The 21,220-nt window shown below is 39.8% G+C and overlaps 1 protein-coding gene across 1 annotated transcript in view; it reads right to left on the bottom strand.

Annotated features, from left to right (window-relative positions):
- Positions 1–19,483, bottom strand: part of doc2b (double C2-like domains, beta) — a 177,112-nt gene extending 157,629 nt beyond the window's left edge. Inside the window, exon 1 of the mRNA XM_079651524.1 lies at positions 18,598–19,483. Within this exon, the coding sequence (XP_079507650.1) occupies positions 18,598–18,949 (352 nt within the window). The 5' untranslated portion in view covers positions 18,950–19,483. The remainder of the gene's footprint in view (positions 1–18,597) is intronic.
- Positions 19,484–21,220: the final 1,737 nt, after the last annotated feature.

Consider the following 21,220-nt stretch of genomic DNA (forward strand, 5'->3'; position numbering starts at 1 on the left):
GTTGAACACAAATACCTGTACTTTCTACTTCTTACATGTTGAACTCAAATACCTGTACTTTCTACTTCTTACATGTTGAACCCAAATACCTGTACTTTCTACTTCTTACATGTTGAACACAAATACCTGTACTTTCTACTTCTCACATGTTGAACTCAAATACCTGTACTTTCTACTTCTCACATGTTGAACACAAATACCTGTACTTTCTACTTCTTACATTTTGAACACAAATACCTGTACTTTCTACTTCTCACATGTTGAACTCAAATACCTGTACTTTCTACTTCTCACATGTTGAACACAAATACCTGTACTTTCTACTTCTTACATGTTGAACACAAATACCTGTACTTTCTACTTCTTACATGTTGAACACAAATACCTGTACTTTCTACTTCTTACATGTTGAACACAAATACCTGTACTTTCTACTTCTCACATGTTGAACACAAATACCTGTACTTTCTACTTCTCTCATTTCCCAAACAGGCTGGTTCCTTTAGTCTGAATGTGTGTTCGGTGGCGTGATCATTATTATTTAGAGTCATTGCGTGCCTATTGATTTGAACACGATCCGTGTATCCATCATTTCCTGGTCTTCTCTAAAGAAGAGGGACCAATGAAAACGTTGTCATGTTGCCGTTGTTCAGCATGGAAACATTCATTAGCTAACAATGACATTATTGTTCTATTAATATAAAGGGAGGTCAGGTACTCTTTAAAACAGCTGCTAGTTATGGGGACTTTTTAATGAAGTACATTTCAAAGCCTCTTTACTTTGACTTGAGTAAAGAAGTTTAGTCAGTACTTCTACTTTCACCAGAGTATTTTTAAACACGAGTATCTGTACTTCTACTTGAGTAAAGGATGTGTGTACTTTGCCCTCTCTGGTACCGGGCAACTTTTCCTTTAATCGCAAAATGAAAAGAAATACATGCGGAAATTTGTTTTGCATCAAGGATTGTATATAAGTGGGGGATTTCACCCATTGGTCTGTGGACTACGGTTTTATAGCTCTTGGTCTTCAAGTTTTGTTTGCACTATTCAGTACTGCTCATCACTGTCACACTTTTGTTATTTGACCGTATATGTTTCATGTAGTTATTTAACTGCACTGTTACTGTACACTTTTATTATTATTATTATGCTGCTGTGTTTCCTGAATCTCTGTAACTCTGGCACAACAATTTCCTTCGGGATAAATAAAGTATTTTCTTATCTCTTTGGCACCAATGACATATTTGTTATTTGGCGTTGAGTAGTGGCATGAACAGGTCGACTAAGCACAACAGAAGTCTGATAAATTCATCTTTGTTGACCAAACTGTTAGCCTTGACTTTGACAAACTAAAATATACAAACAATGTTTTTAAAAGCAGTATAAAATAACCCTTCATGTGTTTGTCCTACATCTATTGCATTGTAATCAACACTCACTGATATCAACTCAATTGCAATCAACACAACAAAACCTCAACATTAATATTCCTTATCTAATATATCATTCCATTTACGTGTCTATAGACTCTTCTTGCACTATTTCTATTTTATTTGTATTTACCTGCACATCTTACAACATTATCTTGAACTATTTTATTTATATTCTGTTATTTATTGCATGTTATCTGTCCTATTTTTATTATGTTGCATTGTGGGAGGAGCCTTGGACCTATCTGCCATATCTACACTGTAGCTTTGTATGGCAATAGGATTGAATGCTATACCCAATCAAAAATGTGATTAAAAACCTTAACACCAATATCATTATTCCATTACTTTACATCCCCTTTCTTTTTTCTGCATGTTTTTCAAAATCTCTTTCAACTTGATTCTTTCCTCAAGTCATTCCCACAAAACCCCCACGCAAACATACACTCCTCGTCCCCAAAGTGTCGTGTTATTACAACTTCATGATCACATTTTGGACCCACGTATCCTTTAATGTCGCCTCATTAAACTGCTCCCAAGTGTAAAGCGTATCAAAGAGAAGAATGTAGCCCTCAGTGCCCACTTAGTGAAGTTGTGGTTAAGTTGGTTAAAGCTTTGATTCATCACTTTGTGTGGGCAGAGAAATGATCAGGCACAAGGATTTGATTCAGGCGAATGGAGTGACTTCTCAGTCAGGGGGATGCAAACACCTCAATGTTCAAAGGTGGGCTAGGTCATTCACTTCAGAAACACTTTTTGTTATATTCCATGGAATGCTCTTAACATCCCGATAGCAATGAATATATTAAATGCTTTGACAAAAAATACATAAAAAAACTATGTCTGTGTAAGCCGTGGCGCTGTAAAAAGCTCGACCAATCATCTGAGCCGGCCCGGCTAAAGTAACTGGATGGCCTACCTGCCTGTCAGCCTTCCATCTGTGCACAAACTTATCTCGTGCCCTCATTGGTCATGTGCGCGTTCGTGTGGAGGAGGGGCTCTGTAAGGAAGTGGTAGATTTTTTACGGTTGTGTATTTTCAAATTCTAGCGCACTGGTTTCTCCAAAATTACATACCCCACCTTTAAACTGTTGGTGGAATGGAGGGTTTTGCATTTTATGAACTGAAGCTTTTAAGAGCCCAGCAATATCAAACAGTAGCATGCATGTGACAAACTGAAGCAACACTACATTTCTCCCCATAGATCCCAAATGGATCTGTGTAATAGCTGGAATCATCATTACGTAATGTGCTTAGTGGGATGAAGTGAGGCACTGATGAGGTCTTTCTCCTGTTGTTAACTTAAAGAGGCCCTATTGAGCTTTTGGGGGGGGGGGGGTTCCCTCTCCTGTAGTGTGTTTTATAGGTTTTAGTGCATATACATTTTCTGCAAAAGACAAAAATCCCCATGTTCCGCCTCCAGAAGGAGTTCCTCAAACGCCTCCATTGGACTCCTTTGTTTACTTCCTGAACATAATGACATCACTATGTAGCTTATTGGCTAGCGCTCCAACACATTGTATGTGATAGGCTAAGTGGCGGGACATCTCTAAGCTGGTTGACCAAGCAATCACAACAGAGCTGGCCAGCTAACCAATCAGAGCAGACTGGGCTCTGGTTTCAGACAGAGGGTGAAAAGAGGTGCTGCACCACAGGCAGTATGAGAACAATAAAGAGCTTTTTGAACATTAAAGAATGGAGACATGTCCCAGTAGAGACACTACATGTATAAATGAGCCTAATACAATATGTCCTTTTTAGGAGCCCAGCAATATTTATACACACTGAAAAAGCTGTGGCCAAATTAAATGTCTCCCCGCTGATGGCAGCCCACAACGCCAAATGGATCTGTGTAATAGCTGGCATTATCATTACATAATGTGCTTAGTGGGATGAAGGGAAGCTAACTTAAAACACGGCTCCCGTTGAGAGACAGCAGCAGAAATAACAATAACCCACAATGTGAACAGGGTGACAATCTGAGCTACGTTATTCACAGGAAAAAAACACGGGACACTTCAGTGAGTCATTACTACTGCACGACAGCTTGCAGATAGACTCCTAATAGGATTCTACAGTGCTGAAATCTCCTTTTACATTGAACTCATCATTAAGAGGCTCAGGGGAGGGTTTCAAGTGGATTGACGTCGCCTTCTGTTTTTAAAAAAAGTCTGGAAACGACTTTCGGACAGAGAGAGGCAACAGATGGCTCCACACACACTTCCTTATCTTCGGCCCTTAAAGGGAAACACTGATTTGTTTGGAGATTACCTCTTTGATTAGACTCCAAAAACATTGATGGATTTACTGCAAAAGCCAAACATGCTCTCCACCTTTCGCAGCGTTTCTTTTGGGAGAATGCCAGAGCCTTTGGTCCTCTTTTCTACTGTAAGAGCTAGCATGGTCTTTTTTGACTTTTGATTTGGTGCTGCAAGTCTTGCACTTCTGTTACTCAGAAAAAGACAAAAATCCTACTTTAGAAAATCACAATCTGTATGTAAATGAGGACAGTGCATGTGGACACATTACATTATTCTTGTCTTGCGCCTAACAACTATAGGCGGCCATTTATTTTTCTGATTTATTTTCAGCTCTTTGTAGGTGCTCTCGATAAACAAAAGATTATGTGTTTTTAACTTTGTAATCAAAACCCAATATTGTCTGTCTTTTATTTTAAATCCCGTCTTGATTGGGTTTTATGACATTATGTTTAGACAGACAATATGAAAATAGGATCTGATATAACATGTGACACTCACTATTGGCTAGTTCTCCAACACATTGTATGTGATAGGCTAAGGGGCGGGGCATCTCTAAGCGGTTGACCAATCACAACAGAGCCGGCCAGCTAACCAATCAGAGCAGACTAGGCTCTGGTTTCAACTTTTTGAACATTAAAGCATGGAGACATGTAGAGACACTACATACTGATATACACCTGAACATCAGCAGGAGAGGACTCTTTAAAGTAGAGACACTACATACTGATATACACCTGAACATCAGCAGGAGAGGACTCTTTAAAGTAGAGACACTACATACTGATATACACCTGAACATCAGCAGGAGAGGACTCTTTAAAGTAGAGACACTACATACTGATATACACCTGAACATCAGCAGGAGAGGACTCTTTAAAGTAGAGACACTACATACTGATATACACCTGAACATCAGCAGGAGAGGACTCTTTAAAGTAGAGACACTACACACTGATATACACCTGAACATCAGCAGGAGAGGACTCTTTAAAGTAGAGACACTACATACTGATATACACCTGAACATCAGCAGGAGAGGACTCTTTAAAGTAGAGACACTACATACTGATATACACCTGAACATCAGCAGGAGAGGACTCTTTAAAGTAGAGACACTACATACTGATATACACCTGAACATCACTAGGAGAGGACTCTTTAAAGTAGAGACACTACATACTGATATACACCTGAACATCACTAGGAGAGGATTCTTTAAAGTAGAGACACTACATACTGATATACACCTGAACATCAGCAGGAGAGGACTCTTTAAAGTAGAGACACTACATACTGATATACACCTGAACATCAGCAGGAGAGGACTCTTTAAAGTAGAGACACTACATACTGATATACACCTGAACATCAGCAGGAGAGGACTCTTTAAAGTAGAGACACTACATACTGATATACACCTGAACATCAGCAGTAGAGGACTCTTTAAAGTAGAGACACTACATACTGATATACACCTGAACATCAGCAGTAGAGGACTCTTTAAAGTAGAGACACTACATACTGATATACACCTGAACATCAGCAGGAGAGAACTCTTTAAAGTAGAGACACTACATACTGATATACACCTGAACATCAGCAGGAGAGGACTCTTTAAAGTAGAGACACTACATACTGATATACACCTGAACATCAGCAGGAGAGGACTCTTTAAAGTGAAGACACTACATACTGATATACACCTGAACATCAGCAGGAGAGGACTCTTTAAAGTAGAGACACTACATACTGATATACACCTGAACATCAGCAGGAGAGGACTCTTTAAAGTAGAGACACTACATACTGATATACACCTGAACATCAGCAGGAGAGGACTCTTTAAAGTAGAGACACTACATACTGATATACACCTGAACATCAGCAGGAGAGGACTCTTTAAAGTAGAGACACTACATACTGATATACACCTGAACATCAGCAGGAGAGAACTCTTTAAAGTAGAGACACTACGTACTGATATACACCTGAACATCAGCAGGAGAGGACTCTTTAAAGTAGAGATACTACATAGTGATATACACCTGAACATCAGCAGGAGAGGACTCTTTAAAGTAGAGATACTACATAGTGATATACACCTGAACATCAGCAGGAGAGGACTCTTTAAAGTAGAGACACTACATACTGATATACACCTGAACATCAGCAGGAGAGGACTCTTTAAAGTAGAGACACTACATACTGATATACACCTGAACATCAGCAGGAGAGGACTCTTTAAAGTAGAGACACTACATACTGATATACACCTGAACATCAGCAGGAGAGGACTCTTTAAAGTAGAGACACTACATACTGATATACACCTGAACATCACTAGGAGAGGACTCTTTAAAGTAGAGACACTACATACTGATATACACCTGAACACCAGCAGGAGAGGATTCTTTAAAGTAGAGACACTACATACTGATATACACCTGAACATCAGCAGGAGAGGACTCTTTAAAGTAGAGACACTACATACTGATATACACCTGAACATCAGCAGGAGAGGACTCTTTAAAGTAGAGACACTACATACTGATATACACCTGAACATCAGCAGGAGAGGACTCTTTAAAGTAGAGACACTACATACTGATATACACCTGAACATCAGCAGTAGAGGACTCTTTAAAGTAGAGACACTACATACTGATATACACCTGAACATCAGCAGGAGAGAACTCTTTAAAGTAGAGACACTACATACTGATATACACCTGAACATCAGCAGGAGAGGACTCTTTAAAGTAGAGACACTACATACTGATATACACCTGAACATCAGCAGGAGAGGACTCTTTAAAGTGAAGACACTACATACTGATATACACCTGAACATCAGCAGGAGAGGACTCTTTAAAGTAGAGACACTACATACTGATATACACCTGAACATCAGCAGGAGAGGACTCTTTAAAGTAGAGACACTACATACTGATATACACCTGAACATCAGCAGGAGAGGACTCTTTAAAGTAGAGACACTACATACTGATATACACCTGAACATCAGCAGGAGAGGACTCTTTAAAGTAGAGACACTACATACTGATATACACCTGAACATCAGCAGGAGAGAACTCTTTAAAGTAGAGACACTACGTACTGATATACACCTGAACATCAGCAGGAGAGGACTCTTTAAAGTAGAGATACTACATAGTGATATACACCTGAACATCAGCAGGAGAGGACTCTTTAAAGTAGAGACACTACATACTGATATACACCTGAACATCAGCAGGAGAGGACTCTTTAAAGTAGAGATACTACATAGTGATATACACCTGAACATCAGCAGGAGAGGACTCTTTAAAGTAGAGACACTACATACTGATATACACCTGAACATCAGCAGGAGAGGACTCTTTAAAGTAGAGACACTACATACTGATATACACCTGAACATCAGCAGGAGAGGACTCTTTAAAGTAGAGACACTGCATACTGATATACACCTGAACATCAGCAGGAGAGGACTCTTTAAAGTAGAGACACTACATACTGATATACACCTGAACATCAGCAGGAGAGGACTCTTTAAAGTAGAGACACTACATACTGATATACACCTGAACATCAGCAGGAGAGAACTCTTTAAAGTAGAGACACTACATACTGATATACACCTGAACATCAGCAGGAGAGGACTCTTTAAAGTAGAGACACTACATACTGATATACACCTGAACATCAGCAGGAGAGGACTCTTTAAAGTAGAGACACTACATACTGATATACACCTGAACATCAGCAGGAGAGGACTCTTTAAAGTAGAGACACTACATACTGATATACACCTGAACATCAGCAGGAGAGGACTCTTTAAAGTAGAGACACTACATACTGATATACACCTGAACATCAGCAGGAGAGGACTCTTTAAAGTAGAGACACACACTATATACTGATATGAAGCTGAAAATGAGCAAAATATGTCCTTTTTAATAGTTTTTCTGAATTTCCTTTACGGTATGGTAACTCCTAGCAACAGAGTGCATAATGTTGAACAACATCCACTATTTTCAGAAAACATTGCTTTTCACGATGCATACAGTACAACCGCTCGTCGGTAGTCTCCATGCTTTTTGAAAGGGTTAGGGTTTTGCAACCAAAATAAAAATCCAGGGTTAGTTTTGTTGATTTGTTATTATAAATTCCTGTTTGTAACACTTCCCTCTCACCAGTTGACATCCGGAGCAAACAGGAGACGGCAGACAGAGAGAGAGAGAGAGAGAGAGAGAGAGAGAGAGAGAGAGAGAGAGAGAGAGAGAGAGAGAGAGAGAGAGAGAGAGAGACACGCCCGGGGGAGACCTGGCTGTGCATACATTACCTCAGAACACCCCCCCCCCCCCCTCCTCACCTCACCCCCGACAGACCTGCAGTCTCTGAGGCTTTTCTCTCCGACACAAGAGGCTGCTCTATTTTGTTGTGTTTTCAAATGTTTTTTTTACGTCATGTGCAGCATGAGAGTTTTTCAGTCTGTGGCTAAAGTAAGGTGTAATTGTCTCGTGCTTTTACATTGCTGCAAATAACACATATTTTCATCCTCGATTAAATATTTGATCATCTGGACTCATCATTTGGAAATAAAAAGTGATGTCTTTACAGTAAATGTTTAATGTTAGCATTCAAAAACCCAAAGGTATTCACTAAATCAGAACAAGTCCACATTTTAAATTCTCAAAACGACATTTCACATGAAAAACTACTTCATTATTTTTGTCCTATCGGTTTTGTCTAAATGTATTTATGCTGCTTTTTTATATATGTATTGATGTACACGATTTGGTCAACTATGTTGTTTTCAAATGTGCTATAAATAAAGTTGGATTGGATGTGATCAGGGTTGGGAGGGTTACAAATGTAATCCTTTACAGTAACTAGTTACCTATAAAAAAAAAAAAAAAGTAATCAGTAACTTAATCTGAGTATCACAATTTAAAATTGACCTAAATTACTTTCTGTTTCTCTTGGATTACCTCAATATCAAAAGCAATGCAAACAAATCCCAGAAAAAATAAATATCAAAAAAGTGTTTTTTACTGAAAAATGTGACGAAATCTATATTTTTAGGATTCAAAATGTGTTATATTTAAATCTCGGCTTACGGAATGGTAAGGTTGGCAAATTCTGTTTTAGTACTTTGGTTTTTTAATAAATCAGATGTCCACTTCTGCATATCACACAATGAAAGTAGCTTCAATGAAAAGCTATTTTATTACATTTCAGTGCAGTTATCTTTCACTTGTATCCTGATCACGTATTATCCCGTTAGATTTAATCCATTTCTCCCCATGCCTGCATGTGGGTCACACCGGTCATTTCCCCTCCTCACCCTCCTCACCCTCTACACCCTCATACAACCCTTAATTGATGTGGCAGAGATCCGGTTGTCCAATTGGTTCTGATTTCCTCCTCATCGCAGGGGGGGGGGCGCGAACACTTGGTGGGTGATGCACTTTTCTGTTTCAATTAAAATCAAAGTTGAGTCACAATGAATCAGAGCGCCCCGCTGGTATGCAGATGAGCCAGCAGGTTCCTTAGCGAGGACTGAGATCTCCCTGTGTGATTCGGTGCATTAGGGAGAACAGTTCTCCTCCACAGGAAGCATGCAGACACTGGATCAAATCCCTCGGGACCCTGAAGAGCCAAATCGGGCCATTGCTCGTTGTTTTAAAATCACAAACAACAGGAAGAAGAAGAGGGCTCACTTCTCTTACAAGTCTTGCACTATGTACACAGTGTAAAAACTCAAAATCTGGCCAAGTATATTCGTCTGATATATAGTCTGAATATGTCTTTACACTCGATATAAGACCTAACAACTGAAGAGGTAACAATGCAGTGAGATCGAGAATCTTGTTTTTAGACAATGCATCTTCAAACAAGTTCTTTAAGCTGCTGTGGTTTTGGTAAAAGATGGATTATCCTTTTTTTACAAATACATCTTACTTGATTAAAAAAACTAAAACAAATTCTTATTGGAAAATCACCAACTAACATCAGAAAACTGAAACTTTGAGCATTTCAGGCTTATTTTGTAATAACATTTACTGATCCTGGTGAGATATAGTTCAACATGAGTTCTCCCAGCTAATTAAGATCTCCTATCTAAATATCCCTTCTTAGTTCAAGAAATCTAACCAAGCAAATATTCACTTGTTCTATTGGCTGATTTTTTTAATTACTACAAGCGAAAACACCTCGTTTCATTATTATTTTACTTGATTTTGGAGCAGCATTTTTTCCAGTGCATTCCCTAAGATATTGAAGTGACTGTTATTTTGTTTATATTGATTGTTGTGTTTTATCTTAATGTGTGCATCTGTTTAAATGTGTCTGTTGATTGTATATATAGAGGATATACAGTACATATTTATAATAGGGATGCACCGAATATTCGGCCACCGAAAATTATCGGCCGAAAATGGTTAAAAAGGCCCTTTCGGCTTTCGGCAGGGTTACGTTGATCATACTCCGCATATTTGTCCGGGTGTTTTGATTTCAAGTGGTGGAGTAATCCCGAAGTGGTGAAAGTCTTTGCAGTTACACCCCCTCGAGAAATGTCAGCTGAACACGTTTTACAAATCGCAATCCGCGCCTCTTTCTCTGATATTTTTAAATATCTCCAAGCGGCAGACATGTTGGCTGTGAGCCAGCCGCGAGCATGGTCGCGCGCCGTGCTTGTCGCCGCGTTTTGATTACGTCATCACAACAACACGTTAGGTTACCAAACTTATAGGTGCATTTGTTGTTGTTGAAAGCCTGGCTGTTACAGTCTTTATTTACACTATTTTGTTGTAGGCCTACTGGCCTCGATGTTTATTTTAAAGCACCTTGGCTTTGCTCTGAATGCACTTTGTTTTAGTTATCCTACAGAGAAAAGAAAATGCACTTGACTTGGAATGAATTTACTGTATGCATTCAAAAGTGCTGAATAAATGTTTTATGGACCCATAATAGTGATTATTATTTAAGTTAAGTTTTTCCATAATCATGTCTTTTTCCATAATCAGGTAGCTGAACAACATTGGTAAAAAATGTATACATTATATATATATATATATATATATATATATATATATATATATATATATATTTCTATTAATCATTTTCGGCCTTTCGGCATTCGGTTTTCGGCCAACTGTTTCCTATTTTCGGTATCGGTTTCGGCCAAGAGTTTCCCATTCGGTGCACCCCTAATTTATACATATTTGTATTATTGTATTTTGTATTCGGGATTGTTGGATTGTTATTTCGATCTCTCTGTCGGTACACACACACAGAACATTTGACATTAAAGTTGACTTTTACTTTGGACTTAGATATACACGTTGTTATACCTGATATGCACTGAAAAACCGAAACGTTGACTTTAATTAAATGTATTATGTCAACTCATTTCAAATAACTGTATAAGTTGAAACGTTGAAATGTGAATATTATTAGACTATAGAAGGAATGTGTTGTAATCATTTTTAAGGAAATCCATCATTTTATCCTGACTAGACATGAGAGTAACACCTACGTCACTTCCGGGCAAAAACGACGGCTCCGCCCACTTTTGAGGGAAAACAAAGCTGAAGTTTTTACCAATCCAATCAGAAATTTAAGAGAACCGTGGATTTTTGGATCTTTAAAGAGCCCGATTACGATGGCCAGACAGGCAAACATTTAGATGAAATCATTGGAATCGACGATCGGGCTCGATATATGGTTAACTATAGCAGTAGGCGATCGATATCCATAGATGACAGTAGCATCTACGTCACTTTACGGCCCCGCCCACTTTTGGGAGTCAAACAACGCTGTGATTTGAATGTTGATTAAGCCTGAAGCCACAGAGCCCTTCTTTTACGGTCCTTTTTTCTGAGAGGAAGTTCAGAAACATTGAACTCTGGATCTTTTTTTTACGTGTGAGGTGCAGTAAACGACACAGCAGCTTTTTGGCATGATAAAACAATTATTTTCCGCCTCGGTCATGAGAGTAACAGCAGGCGAAATTACAGCCTCGCCTACTGATTTTAATTTAACCATATATGGAGCCCGGTCGTCAATTTAAAATGATTTAATGTAATTGTTTGCCTGTTTGGCCATCGTAACCGGGCTCTTTGAAGATCCAAAAATCCACAGTTTTCAAACCTTTCTGATCGGATTGGCAAAAACTTCAGAATTTGTTTTGACCGCCATTCAAATTAAAGCTTTGTTTTTCCCCAAAAGTGGGCGGGGCCGTAATTTTCGCTCAGAAGTGACATAGGTGTTATTCTTATTAATTGGCTTCAAATATTATTATGTGGCGATTGCTGACTATGAGATGATTCGTGGTTGTCTGTGAATATTAAGATGAACCTGTTATTTGAACCCAATAGTTAAAACATAATATTATTGCTTTCAACTAACCTAAAACAGTTAAGTGAAATCCAGTGACAAAATACATGTAATTAAAGTCAACGTTTCAGTTTTTCTGTGTATAAAATATTAATTTTCTACCCTGCTGTTTATAATATGTCTTTATAGTGTTAATACTGTCAGATGTATTTGAATGCAAACAACACTGCACTTTACTACTTGTTATGCACTACTGGTTTGATCCTTTCTGCTTTTTGTTGTCTTAATACTTGTTCTCATGTGTGCAATGACAATAAAGTTGAATCTAATATAATCAAATGTTATGCAGCAACAGGGTGGACGTTGTTTGAAAGACATTGGAGCTAATTCAAGCTGCCTTTGGATTCATTAGCATCACAGGAGGGTGAAATGAGTTTTCCTCAGAGTGTGACTCATATGTGAGAGGCCAATGCGGATCAGATCAGGATGAAAAACAAGAGTGTTAAACATTTTAATAACCCTACGATACGACACAGAGTGGGAATGACTATTTTAGCTAATGAGACAGGAGAGGGTTATAAACTATATTCCCTGAGGCCTACAAATAACATCCTCGATTAAATAGTTGATCATCTAGGGTCTAGACTTATCATTTGGTCAGAGAATAGCAAAAAATTATCCATCAAGTTCTGGTAATCCAAAGATTTTGGCGGTCAAAAACCCAAAGATATTTACTAAATTGTAATAATATGTTGCACATTCTATGTACAATATTTTGCACGAATGTACATTCTCAAATATTGAAGTGACTGTTATTTTGTATATATTGATTGTTGTGTTTTTATTTAGGTCTTAATGTGTAAAAATGTGTCTTTGATTCTGTGTATATACAGTATATACATATTTGCAGACATATTTTTATATACGTTTGTTTTTATATTCTGGATTGTGGGAAACGGTATTTCGATCTCTCTGTCTGTACACACAAACTGGAAGATTGACAATAAAGTTGACTTTGACATTAGTCGCTTTCACACCGGAGTACTTTTCCCAGGAATAGTTCCGATAGTTCCTGGAATTTTTCGTTCACACCAAAAATATCTGAAACTAGAAGTTTTTTTGCGAACCTTTATCAAACGTTTTCACGTCTTTTTGTCCCTGCTAGAGAGCAGGTACTTTCCTGGGACAAAAAGGTTCCATTTCTGATTGGCTGGGCGAATTACAAACCAAGCCCCGTAAAACCTCGGAGAAGTTTTGTGAAGCCGCCATTTTCTTTGCTTGCATTAGCATTATTAGCATTAGCCCCGCGCATTAACGGAGAGAGACTAGCTTATGGCAACAAAAAATAAAACATGGGAGCGGTGGAGATGAGGAGGTGTCGGCGTTCTGGCGATTTACTCGGAAGGCTTCAGTAGAAGCTGCTGGGAGTCCCAGCAGCTTCTACTGAAGCCAGTCCCTAACTCCGGGTTTTCCGGCCGGGGACTCTCGGGTGGCAGTATACGCCGTGAAGTTGTTTGCGGCCTGCCAGTAAACCCAAAGCAGAAGAAGAAGAAGTGACGTCAGCGGCTTAATTTGCCTAATCCTCCCCCAGGGACTTATTCCGGTGTGAAGGCGATCTGCTCTTTAATTCCGGTAACTAAGGACGGCAAAGTACTTGGTGTGAAATCACCTAATGACTAAATCAGAAAAAGTCCCCATTTTAAATGCTAAAAACTACATTTTTACATGAAAAGCTACTTTAACAATTATTTGATTATTGAAACTATTTGCAAAAATGTTTCTTTTGATCAACAAATGAATTAGAGGACAAATCGCTGCAGCTCTTAGTTCCTTTGCTGTTATTCTTAAAAGCTTGATGTCTGCAGGACTGATATGACGTCTTCCTGGCTTTTAAAGTGAGCTTTCATCAAACAGCCTTGGTCTTTCTTATCTTGAAGGAGAAATCATCTCACAGTGTCGCATAGCATCATTCTGTGATGTTTGCTGCATATTTCAGGACTTAATTGAGGTTACTTTTTGATTTTATTTATTAATTTAAACTGATTCCACTTCATTATGCACTTCAGAGTGCAGAAGTCACCAAGGCCTTTTCCATAAGTGAAACATACTGAATGTGTCTGCCATGGTATGCTATGGTTTCTGCTTAGTCATTCATTCTCTGAAATATTATGGGTTTTACCTTGGCCCATGTTACGCCCTTGCACCAAGTTACATACAAATCGAGCAAATTGTTTTTCTGTTACCCTGCTGACAAACAGACAAACAAAGTGAAAACACAACTATTAAATTAAAGATGAGAATAAGCAGAGCCAACGACGTCATACGAGTTGAAACAAAAGATTGAGACCATGAACTAGTCAGGAAAATGTTTACAGGGGAAATAAATTAAAGAGGACATATCATGCTCGTGTGAAAAAGAGAATCTTAAACTATCAATATTAGATGTTACTTATTAGATGTTTTTATCCAAAGCGACTAACATACTCAATACTGTGGGCAATCCCCACAGGAGCACTTTGGGGTGAAGTGTCTCAGGGACACAAAGACATGCTGACTGCAGTGGGGTTTGAACCTGTGTCCCTCTGATCCCCAGAACAAGGCTCTATCCACTGCACCACACGCCTCCCTAACAACAAAAGCAGATGATGATCCGGGTATATCAACTGTTGTGTTAAAGTGCTTTAGTTTGGACCTTTATCACTGAGTCTTTGATGTTGAACCTTAAGGCAGAATCACACTGCATTTTGATGTTGTTTATACGACTCGTGTTTCCACTTCTAAACTCCCTTGGGAGCAGCAGCTTGGATTTATTTGGGACGTTGCGTCAGACACAAACAGCCACTTGTTATTTATTATTTATTCATTTATTTATTTCAGTGTCTGCCTTCATTAAGGACATCTGAGGCTGGTGATAAGCGTGCAGATGGCTCAGACTTTGGCTGACCCATCCAATACTTTTATTTACAATTAACCGTTACCATGGTTACATGACGCTCCTTCCTTTTTTGGCCTAGTTTTTTCTTCTTCTGAGAAGTGTGTTTGACATCCTGATTATCCTGCAGCACTGATTACTCTTCAGGTGATAATTAGATCATTAAGATGATTCTCCGACAGATGTTTGTGTCTAATTGCCTTATTAGCAGGGAGGATGGAGAGGAGCTGTGTTTTAGACGTTTGAATAAACTGGTAAAGCGACTGATCATCAACTGTTGCTTTGAAAACGAGCCGTAAAGTTACTGTGACGCAACAGCAAGTTAATAAAGTTGCAGTAAATGTATTCAAGCCACAGGCTCCTAACACCTGTTGCTTGTATCTAACCATTATTTACGCTTAGCTGCAGCATGTAAAACGCACGATGCAGCTGATTAGATTCCTTTGTCAAAAGAAAGAAAAGTGTAAACGCAACCAAGAAATCTATTCAGATGTTTTGATGTAATGCAACTTCTTCTTTTATAGTTGCATTTTAAGGACCTCAGTATGCTTCAAACTAGGTTGCACATGAGTCGTCAAACCACATGTGTACCTGTTTTGAATAGCGATCTGCAGGTACAGTATGACATCATTTTGTAGGCAACTTAAAATGATCATGACCCTAGTTCCCTCGACCAAAAACAAACATGATATTTTCAACTGGATTTTGGATAATTACTGAAAGCAAGCTCTGTAGCAAACAAGAGTTTTTGATATTTACTTGTTGAATTCAGCGTATTAATATTCACAACTATGATATTCTGAAGTTTAAGTAAAGTAGAAATCTAATGTTAGGCAATAAGAAAAACGGTATGACAGTCAAATTACTTTAGTACTGACTGACTACTGAGTGATGTTTAATGTCCCCAAAAACCTCTGCAGTCTCCAGCCTTTTTTAAGACGTGCAAAACCTTACAAATTCTTGAGTAGTGTACTTACTGACATATTTGATGTCATCGAACAAAACTCTCTGACCTGTGAATGTTGTGTTATCAGATCTTTGTTCAGGCATCGACACAAAAACCAATACAAAAGCCATTGAATTCGAGACAAGAGAACCAGAAGTGGAAAAGTGTTGACTCATTTCCCAGGTTTTAGGACTCATTCCTGCAGCTGCTGTTATCTCTCTGATTGCATTCCTCAATTTGTCTTGGCATGTCTTTGTAGTCTCCGAACTTTACAAATGGCACTTTCTGAGAGTCTCCTTTCTAAGAAGTCACGGTTGTACGGAAACTTGAGAAAAAAGAGAACTAGGGACAATCCAAAATGCTTTCTTCTTTTAGTTTTTTACTGGCCACTGGTCATTTTATAATGCAGGCATGGTTTACAGATTGGTAGGGTTAGGATTAGGGTTAGGGTTAGGGTTAGTGTTAGTTACAAACATTAGGCAGAGGCAGACAATGTTAGGGTTAGGGTTAGGGTTAGGGTTAGGGTTAGTGTTAGTTTCAAACATTAGGCAGAGGCAGACAATGTTAGAGGATCTGAAAAATACCCTTTTGAAAGTCAGAACTCCATCAGCACATACATTGTGAACGTTGACACTTTTGGGGTCTTGCCCAGATGATAATAGCCACCAATGGTGAATGGACAACACTTGTATATTATCGCCTTAAAATATACTCTCATCCACACACATATTGGCCTGCCCATTGGGAAAGATATGGGGACGCTTTGACACATCGATTTGCCAGTTGTGCAATACTGTATGTATCTGCTGTATGCCTGGCTGCACGTTAGAACAACAGGTAGAAAGCAGCTTGGGGTTTATTGTCCTTCCTCTCATGGACCACAGAGTGTCCCAAACAGATTAGCATATAGCACAACATACACATTCTCACCCATCTCACATCAAAACACACTCTTGGCTGAAAGTAATTGAAAGTATATGAATATGCATTTTTTTAAACTGGATTATGTAAATGGAGCTGTAGTGGACTTTTACCTCCTGACGAATCCCTGGACTGAGCTGTTTGAAAAGCACCAAAAATAGCTTGTTGATTTAGCAGTATGAGTCTAAGAGGGGCTGTAAGTATCACTTTGCAGTTGATGGTATGAATTCCCACACACTTCACTTTGCACATTGTCGTCATTGCTGAAAACAAAAGGCAGAAACACCCACCCGGTCGTATCTGGCTGCAGGAGTCAGATCTGGCATCAATCGAGGACTGTTCTCCCAAAATGCCTCCCTCCGTCTCTCTTGCTGTTTCTCCCCTCTGAGTGATATCCTGGTTGCCTGGCAGAGGTTATAGAGCAACATCTGCCAGGCCCGACCTGCCTCGGCTCCCTACCATCCCCCCCCTCCCTCTTCTGTCCAGTTCTGGATTAGAGATGGCCTAAACCCCCCTGCATGCCGCTCTGCATGGATTAACTCTAAGAGAAGCTGCACTGCTGTCACACATATTAACCTGCAATCACAACTTGCAGCAAACCTCTCGAAAAGCCTCGTAATGCAAACGCACCGTGTCTGTGTTTGTGAGAGCAACATGTTGATCTGCAGCCGGGAGAAAGTTCAGACGCAACGGATTGCTAAACCAGAGACTCAGTGATTTATCACACATATCCTTCCGTCTGTGACAAAACGATGCCTTTAGCGGCAGATTTCATTTTGCCGTTACATTATCTCAGAGTGCTCAGCACTGCTGCAGACTGTCGTATCATCTGTCAGTGAAGATGTTAGCTGGGAGACAAAATGGTTTTGCAGCGTGGAGAAATCTCGTTGACTTGTTATCGCTCCAATAGCTGTGCACGCATGGTATTCATTTCCATTATTATTCACGCACTCAAACCTGTCAGGTTAAAGGAATGACATTCAACAAAGGCTTTCTCAAAGGAGCCTTTCACTTTGTGATGGAGGGCGATATGAACACACACGCACACACACACACATCTTTATGCATTGGAAATTAGCCCAAGAACAGGCAGACAGACAAACGATAAACCCACACAATTGGAAGTTGCCTGTCTTGCCACCAGTCAGTACAGATGCAGTGTGAGACTCCGCTGAGCGCAAAACTGCGACTAATGTGAAGCTTCAGCAAGAAGCCATGAATCATCAGCCCCGGAGACTGATCGACAGAACACAGCGAACCCCTGCAGACACGGAGAGTATGAACATTGCACACATACACACCTGCTGACACACACATGTAATCATTTGCTTCAATAAAAGCCACATGTAATTTGTAGGAGAGCAGAGAAGAGGATAAAAAAAGAGAACGAGGAGGAGGGGGGGCTTTAGTCTTTGCAGCAGCAACAGTTGGCTGTCTGAGAGCGAAATAGTTAGCTGCAGCACACACAGTCAGTGACACACACACACACACACACACACACACACACACACACACACACACACACACACACATACACATACACATACACACACACACACACACACACACACACACACACACACACACACACAGTGGCACACACAGGTGATTTGAGATGGAAAGAGAAGGACAGGGAAGAAAAAGGTGAGAGATAAAAACACGCAGCTGGAGGGATGCCTGGCAACCGGTGGCCCAAAAAAAATGGAGATGCAGAAATAAGACAAGAAAAGGGATAGACATTGGAAAAAAACAATCATCACTCACTGGAGTCGTCGGAGTCATATCCCTCCACGTCGGGTTCCTCGTCCCTCCTGTGTGAGGAGGCGGAGGCTCCGGCAGAAGCCCGGTCCGGTTTATCCTCATTGGGGCGCTCACTTTCGGCGGTGATGGAGGAGGTGGAGGTGCTGGAGGTGGTGGCCGGAGAGCTGGGGGGGGCAGAGGAGCTCGGGGGCCCGGCTTTGCCCACCAGCTGGGGCGCGCAGGGGGGGAGACCCCGGGGGTAACGGGGGAAATAGTCTGAGATCTGCTTGATGGGCTGGATGGGGCCGGGGCACACGTCAATGGCCATGTGCTCCTGGATGCTGATGGTGGGTTTCTCCCCTTTGCGTTGTGTCATGCATGCGGTCCAACTCCCAAATCCAACAAAAAAATAAAAAGAGATTAACAGACCCCTCGTACTCCTCCTGTTCCTCCTCCTCGTACTCCTCTTCCTCCTCCTCCTCTTCCTCCTCCTGTTGCTTCTGACCTGGGTGCAGGTGATCTGTGGATGTCACCACTCTGGTTCTACATGAAGAAGAAGAAGATGAAGAAGAAGTGTCTTCCTGTTGTCCTCACACCCAGACCATGCTGTCTGACAGCCTCACACACACTACTACCTACCCGCTCCTCCGCCTGTACACACACTCTGCCCACTGCGCTGCTGCCTGTCTGAGGGAGAGAGAGCGGTGTGTGTGTGTGTGTGTGTGTGTGTGAGGGATTAGAGAGACGGAGAGGGGGGAGGGATCAGCTGATGTCACTGCCTAGCAACCGAGCGGTAAACAGGAACCGTCGGGCCGAGGTGCTTAATTATGATATTAACCCCATCCATCTGTCGGTGGGAGGGAAGCGCCGGAATCATGCACATGTGCGTCCTTGTGTGTGTATGTGTATGTGTATGTGTGTGTGTGTGTGTATGTGTGTGTGTGTGTGTGTGTGTGTGTGTGTGTGTGTGTGTGTGTGTGTGTGTGTGTGTGTGTGTGTGTGTGTGTGTGTGTGTGTGTGTGTGTGTGTGTGTGTGTGTGTGTGTGTGTGTGTATATAACTCTGGTGCTATGTCAACCTGCACAATGAGCCGTGAGTTGATGCTTTTTATGTTTCAGGATGTTTTTGTACCTGAGTACTTTTCATTTTCACACATGCATCAACTCACTTTCACTCAACATAACTATGATGTCAGTAGGGTTGGGTGCCATATAACAGTTTTGTTACCAAATGCTAAATATCAGATAAGAGTGTTTTTAAAATAAGTTTGTGTAGATTGGGGGCCCACTCGAGGTCAAATCGCCCCACTGGCCCCAAAATATCTAATGCCGCCCCTGCCTGCTCCCTCTTTTTTTAAATCACCCCCTATTGTTCTTTATTTACTTACTTTCTACCTTAATTAACACTCATCAGGAACAACATCTGTTTTACATAGGTGTTGTGGCGTTGTATAATGAAAAAGCATAAAAACAGTAAGAGGAATAAAGTATATTACAAAAAAGACTGTAAAAAGTTATTAAAATAAATGTAAACAAGAAATATACATAAAGGAAAAATAAATAAGCATATGCCATATTTCCGTTTAAGTAGAAAGTAATTTGATATATCAGAAGTAAAAGGTGTTTTAGAGAGGTAGTTTGTGCAGAAATGAGGAATGTGCAGATCTCCCTTCATGCTTTCATTCATGCACCTTTGTCTGTTCGAATGCACACACCCTATTCCCCATGTACCAATTATGCGGTCTGATGTTATCACACCTTTCCCAATTGCTCATAATCTGTTGCATTTGATGGTGTCGGTGGACTCAATGTGACGCAGTGCACTGTCAAAGTCGCTCTATATTACCATGTTTCATCACTGTGCATGTTGTAATTAACAGAGACACCGTGAAGTGGTGTTAAAGCTGTAGTTCAGGTAACACAATGCTCCTCCTGTTGCATTCTGCTGTCACCATAGAGCCACCAGAGTGTGTGGGTAAAGTTATCCTTAGCTGATAGTGGGACTGCTTAAATAATACTAATAAGATTAAACATATATAAATAATAAAACATGTTAATAATTCCTAAATTTACAAAAAGTAATAATAATTAATAAAATTCAAGAAAAATTGTTACAGTATACTAATAATAATTAAACAAAATATCAATACAAATAATTAATAATGTACATTGGAAATAGTTACAATATAATAATAATAATACACATAATAATAATTAAACAAAACAAAATATTAATATAATTGAATACAAGTCATAATAATTAATAATGTACAATGGAAATAGTTTAATTAATTAAAAATAATAATAAATAAAAATGTCAAAAATAGTTTAACCTAAAAACAGGACACATTTGAAACACACACATATTGAGAAAAAATACATTTAACACATTATAAAACAAATAAAATAAAAAACAAACACTAATCAAATCACACACCTTTCCAAAGTGATTTAGCAGCTCTGATATCCTCAGGCTGGTCGCAGACACACATGCATCTTTACATGTGAATTCCATTGTGCCATTTATTCATTTCTACATCAACAGGTGCTCAACACTTCCTGTAGCTCACATTGCTTTATAGAGAGCCTCCCAGTCTCTCAGGAGCCTCTCCTCTGCAGCAGCTCTGCTCAGGTTCAGAGCAAACAGCA

Source organism: Notothenia rossii, assembly GCF_949606895.1.
Source record: "Notothenia rossii genome assembly, chromosome: 9".
NCBI lineage: Eukaryota > Metazoa > Chordata > Actinopteri > Perciformes > Nototheniidae > Notothenia > Notothenia rossii.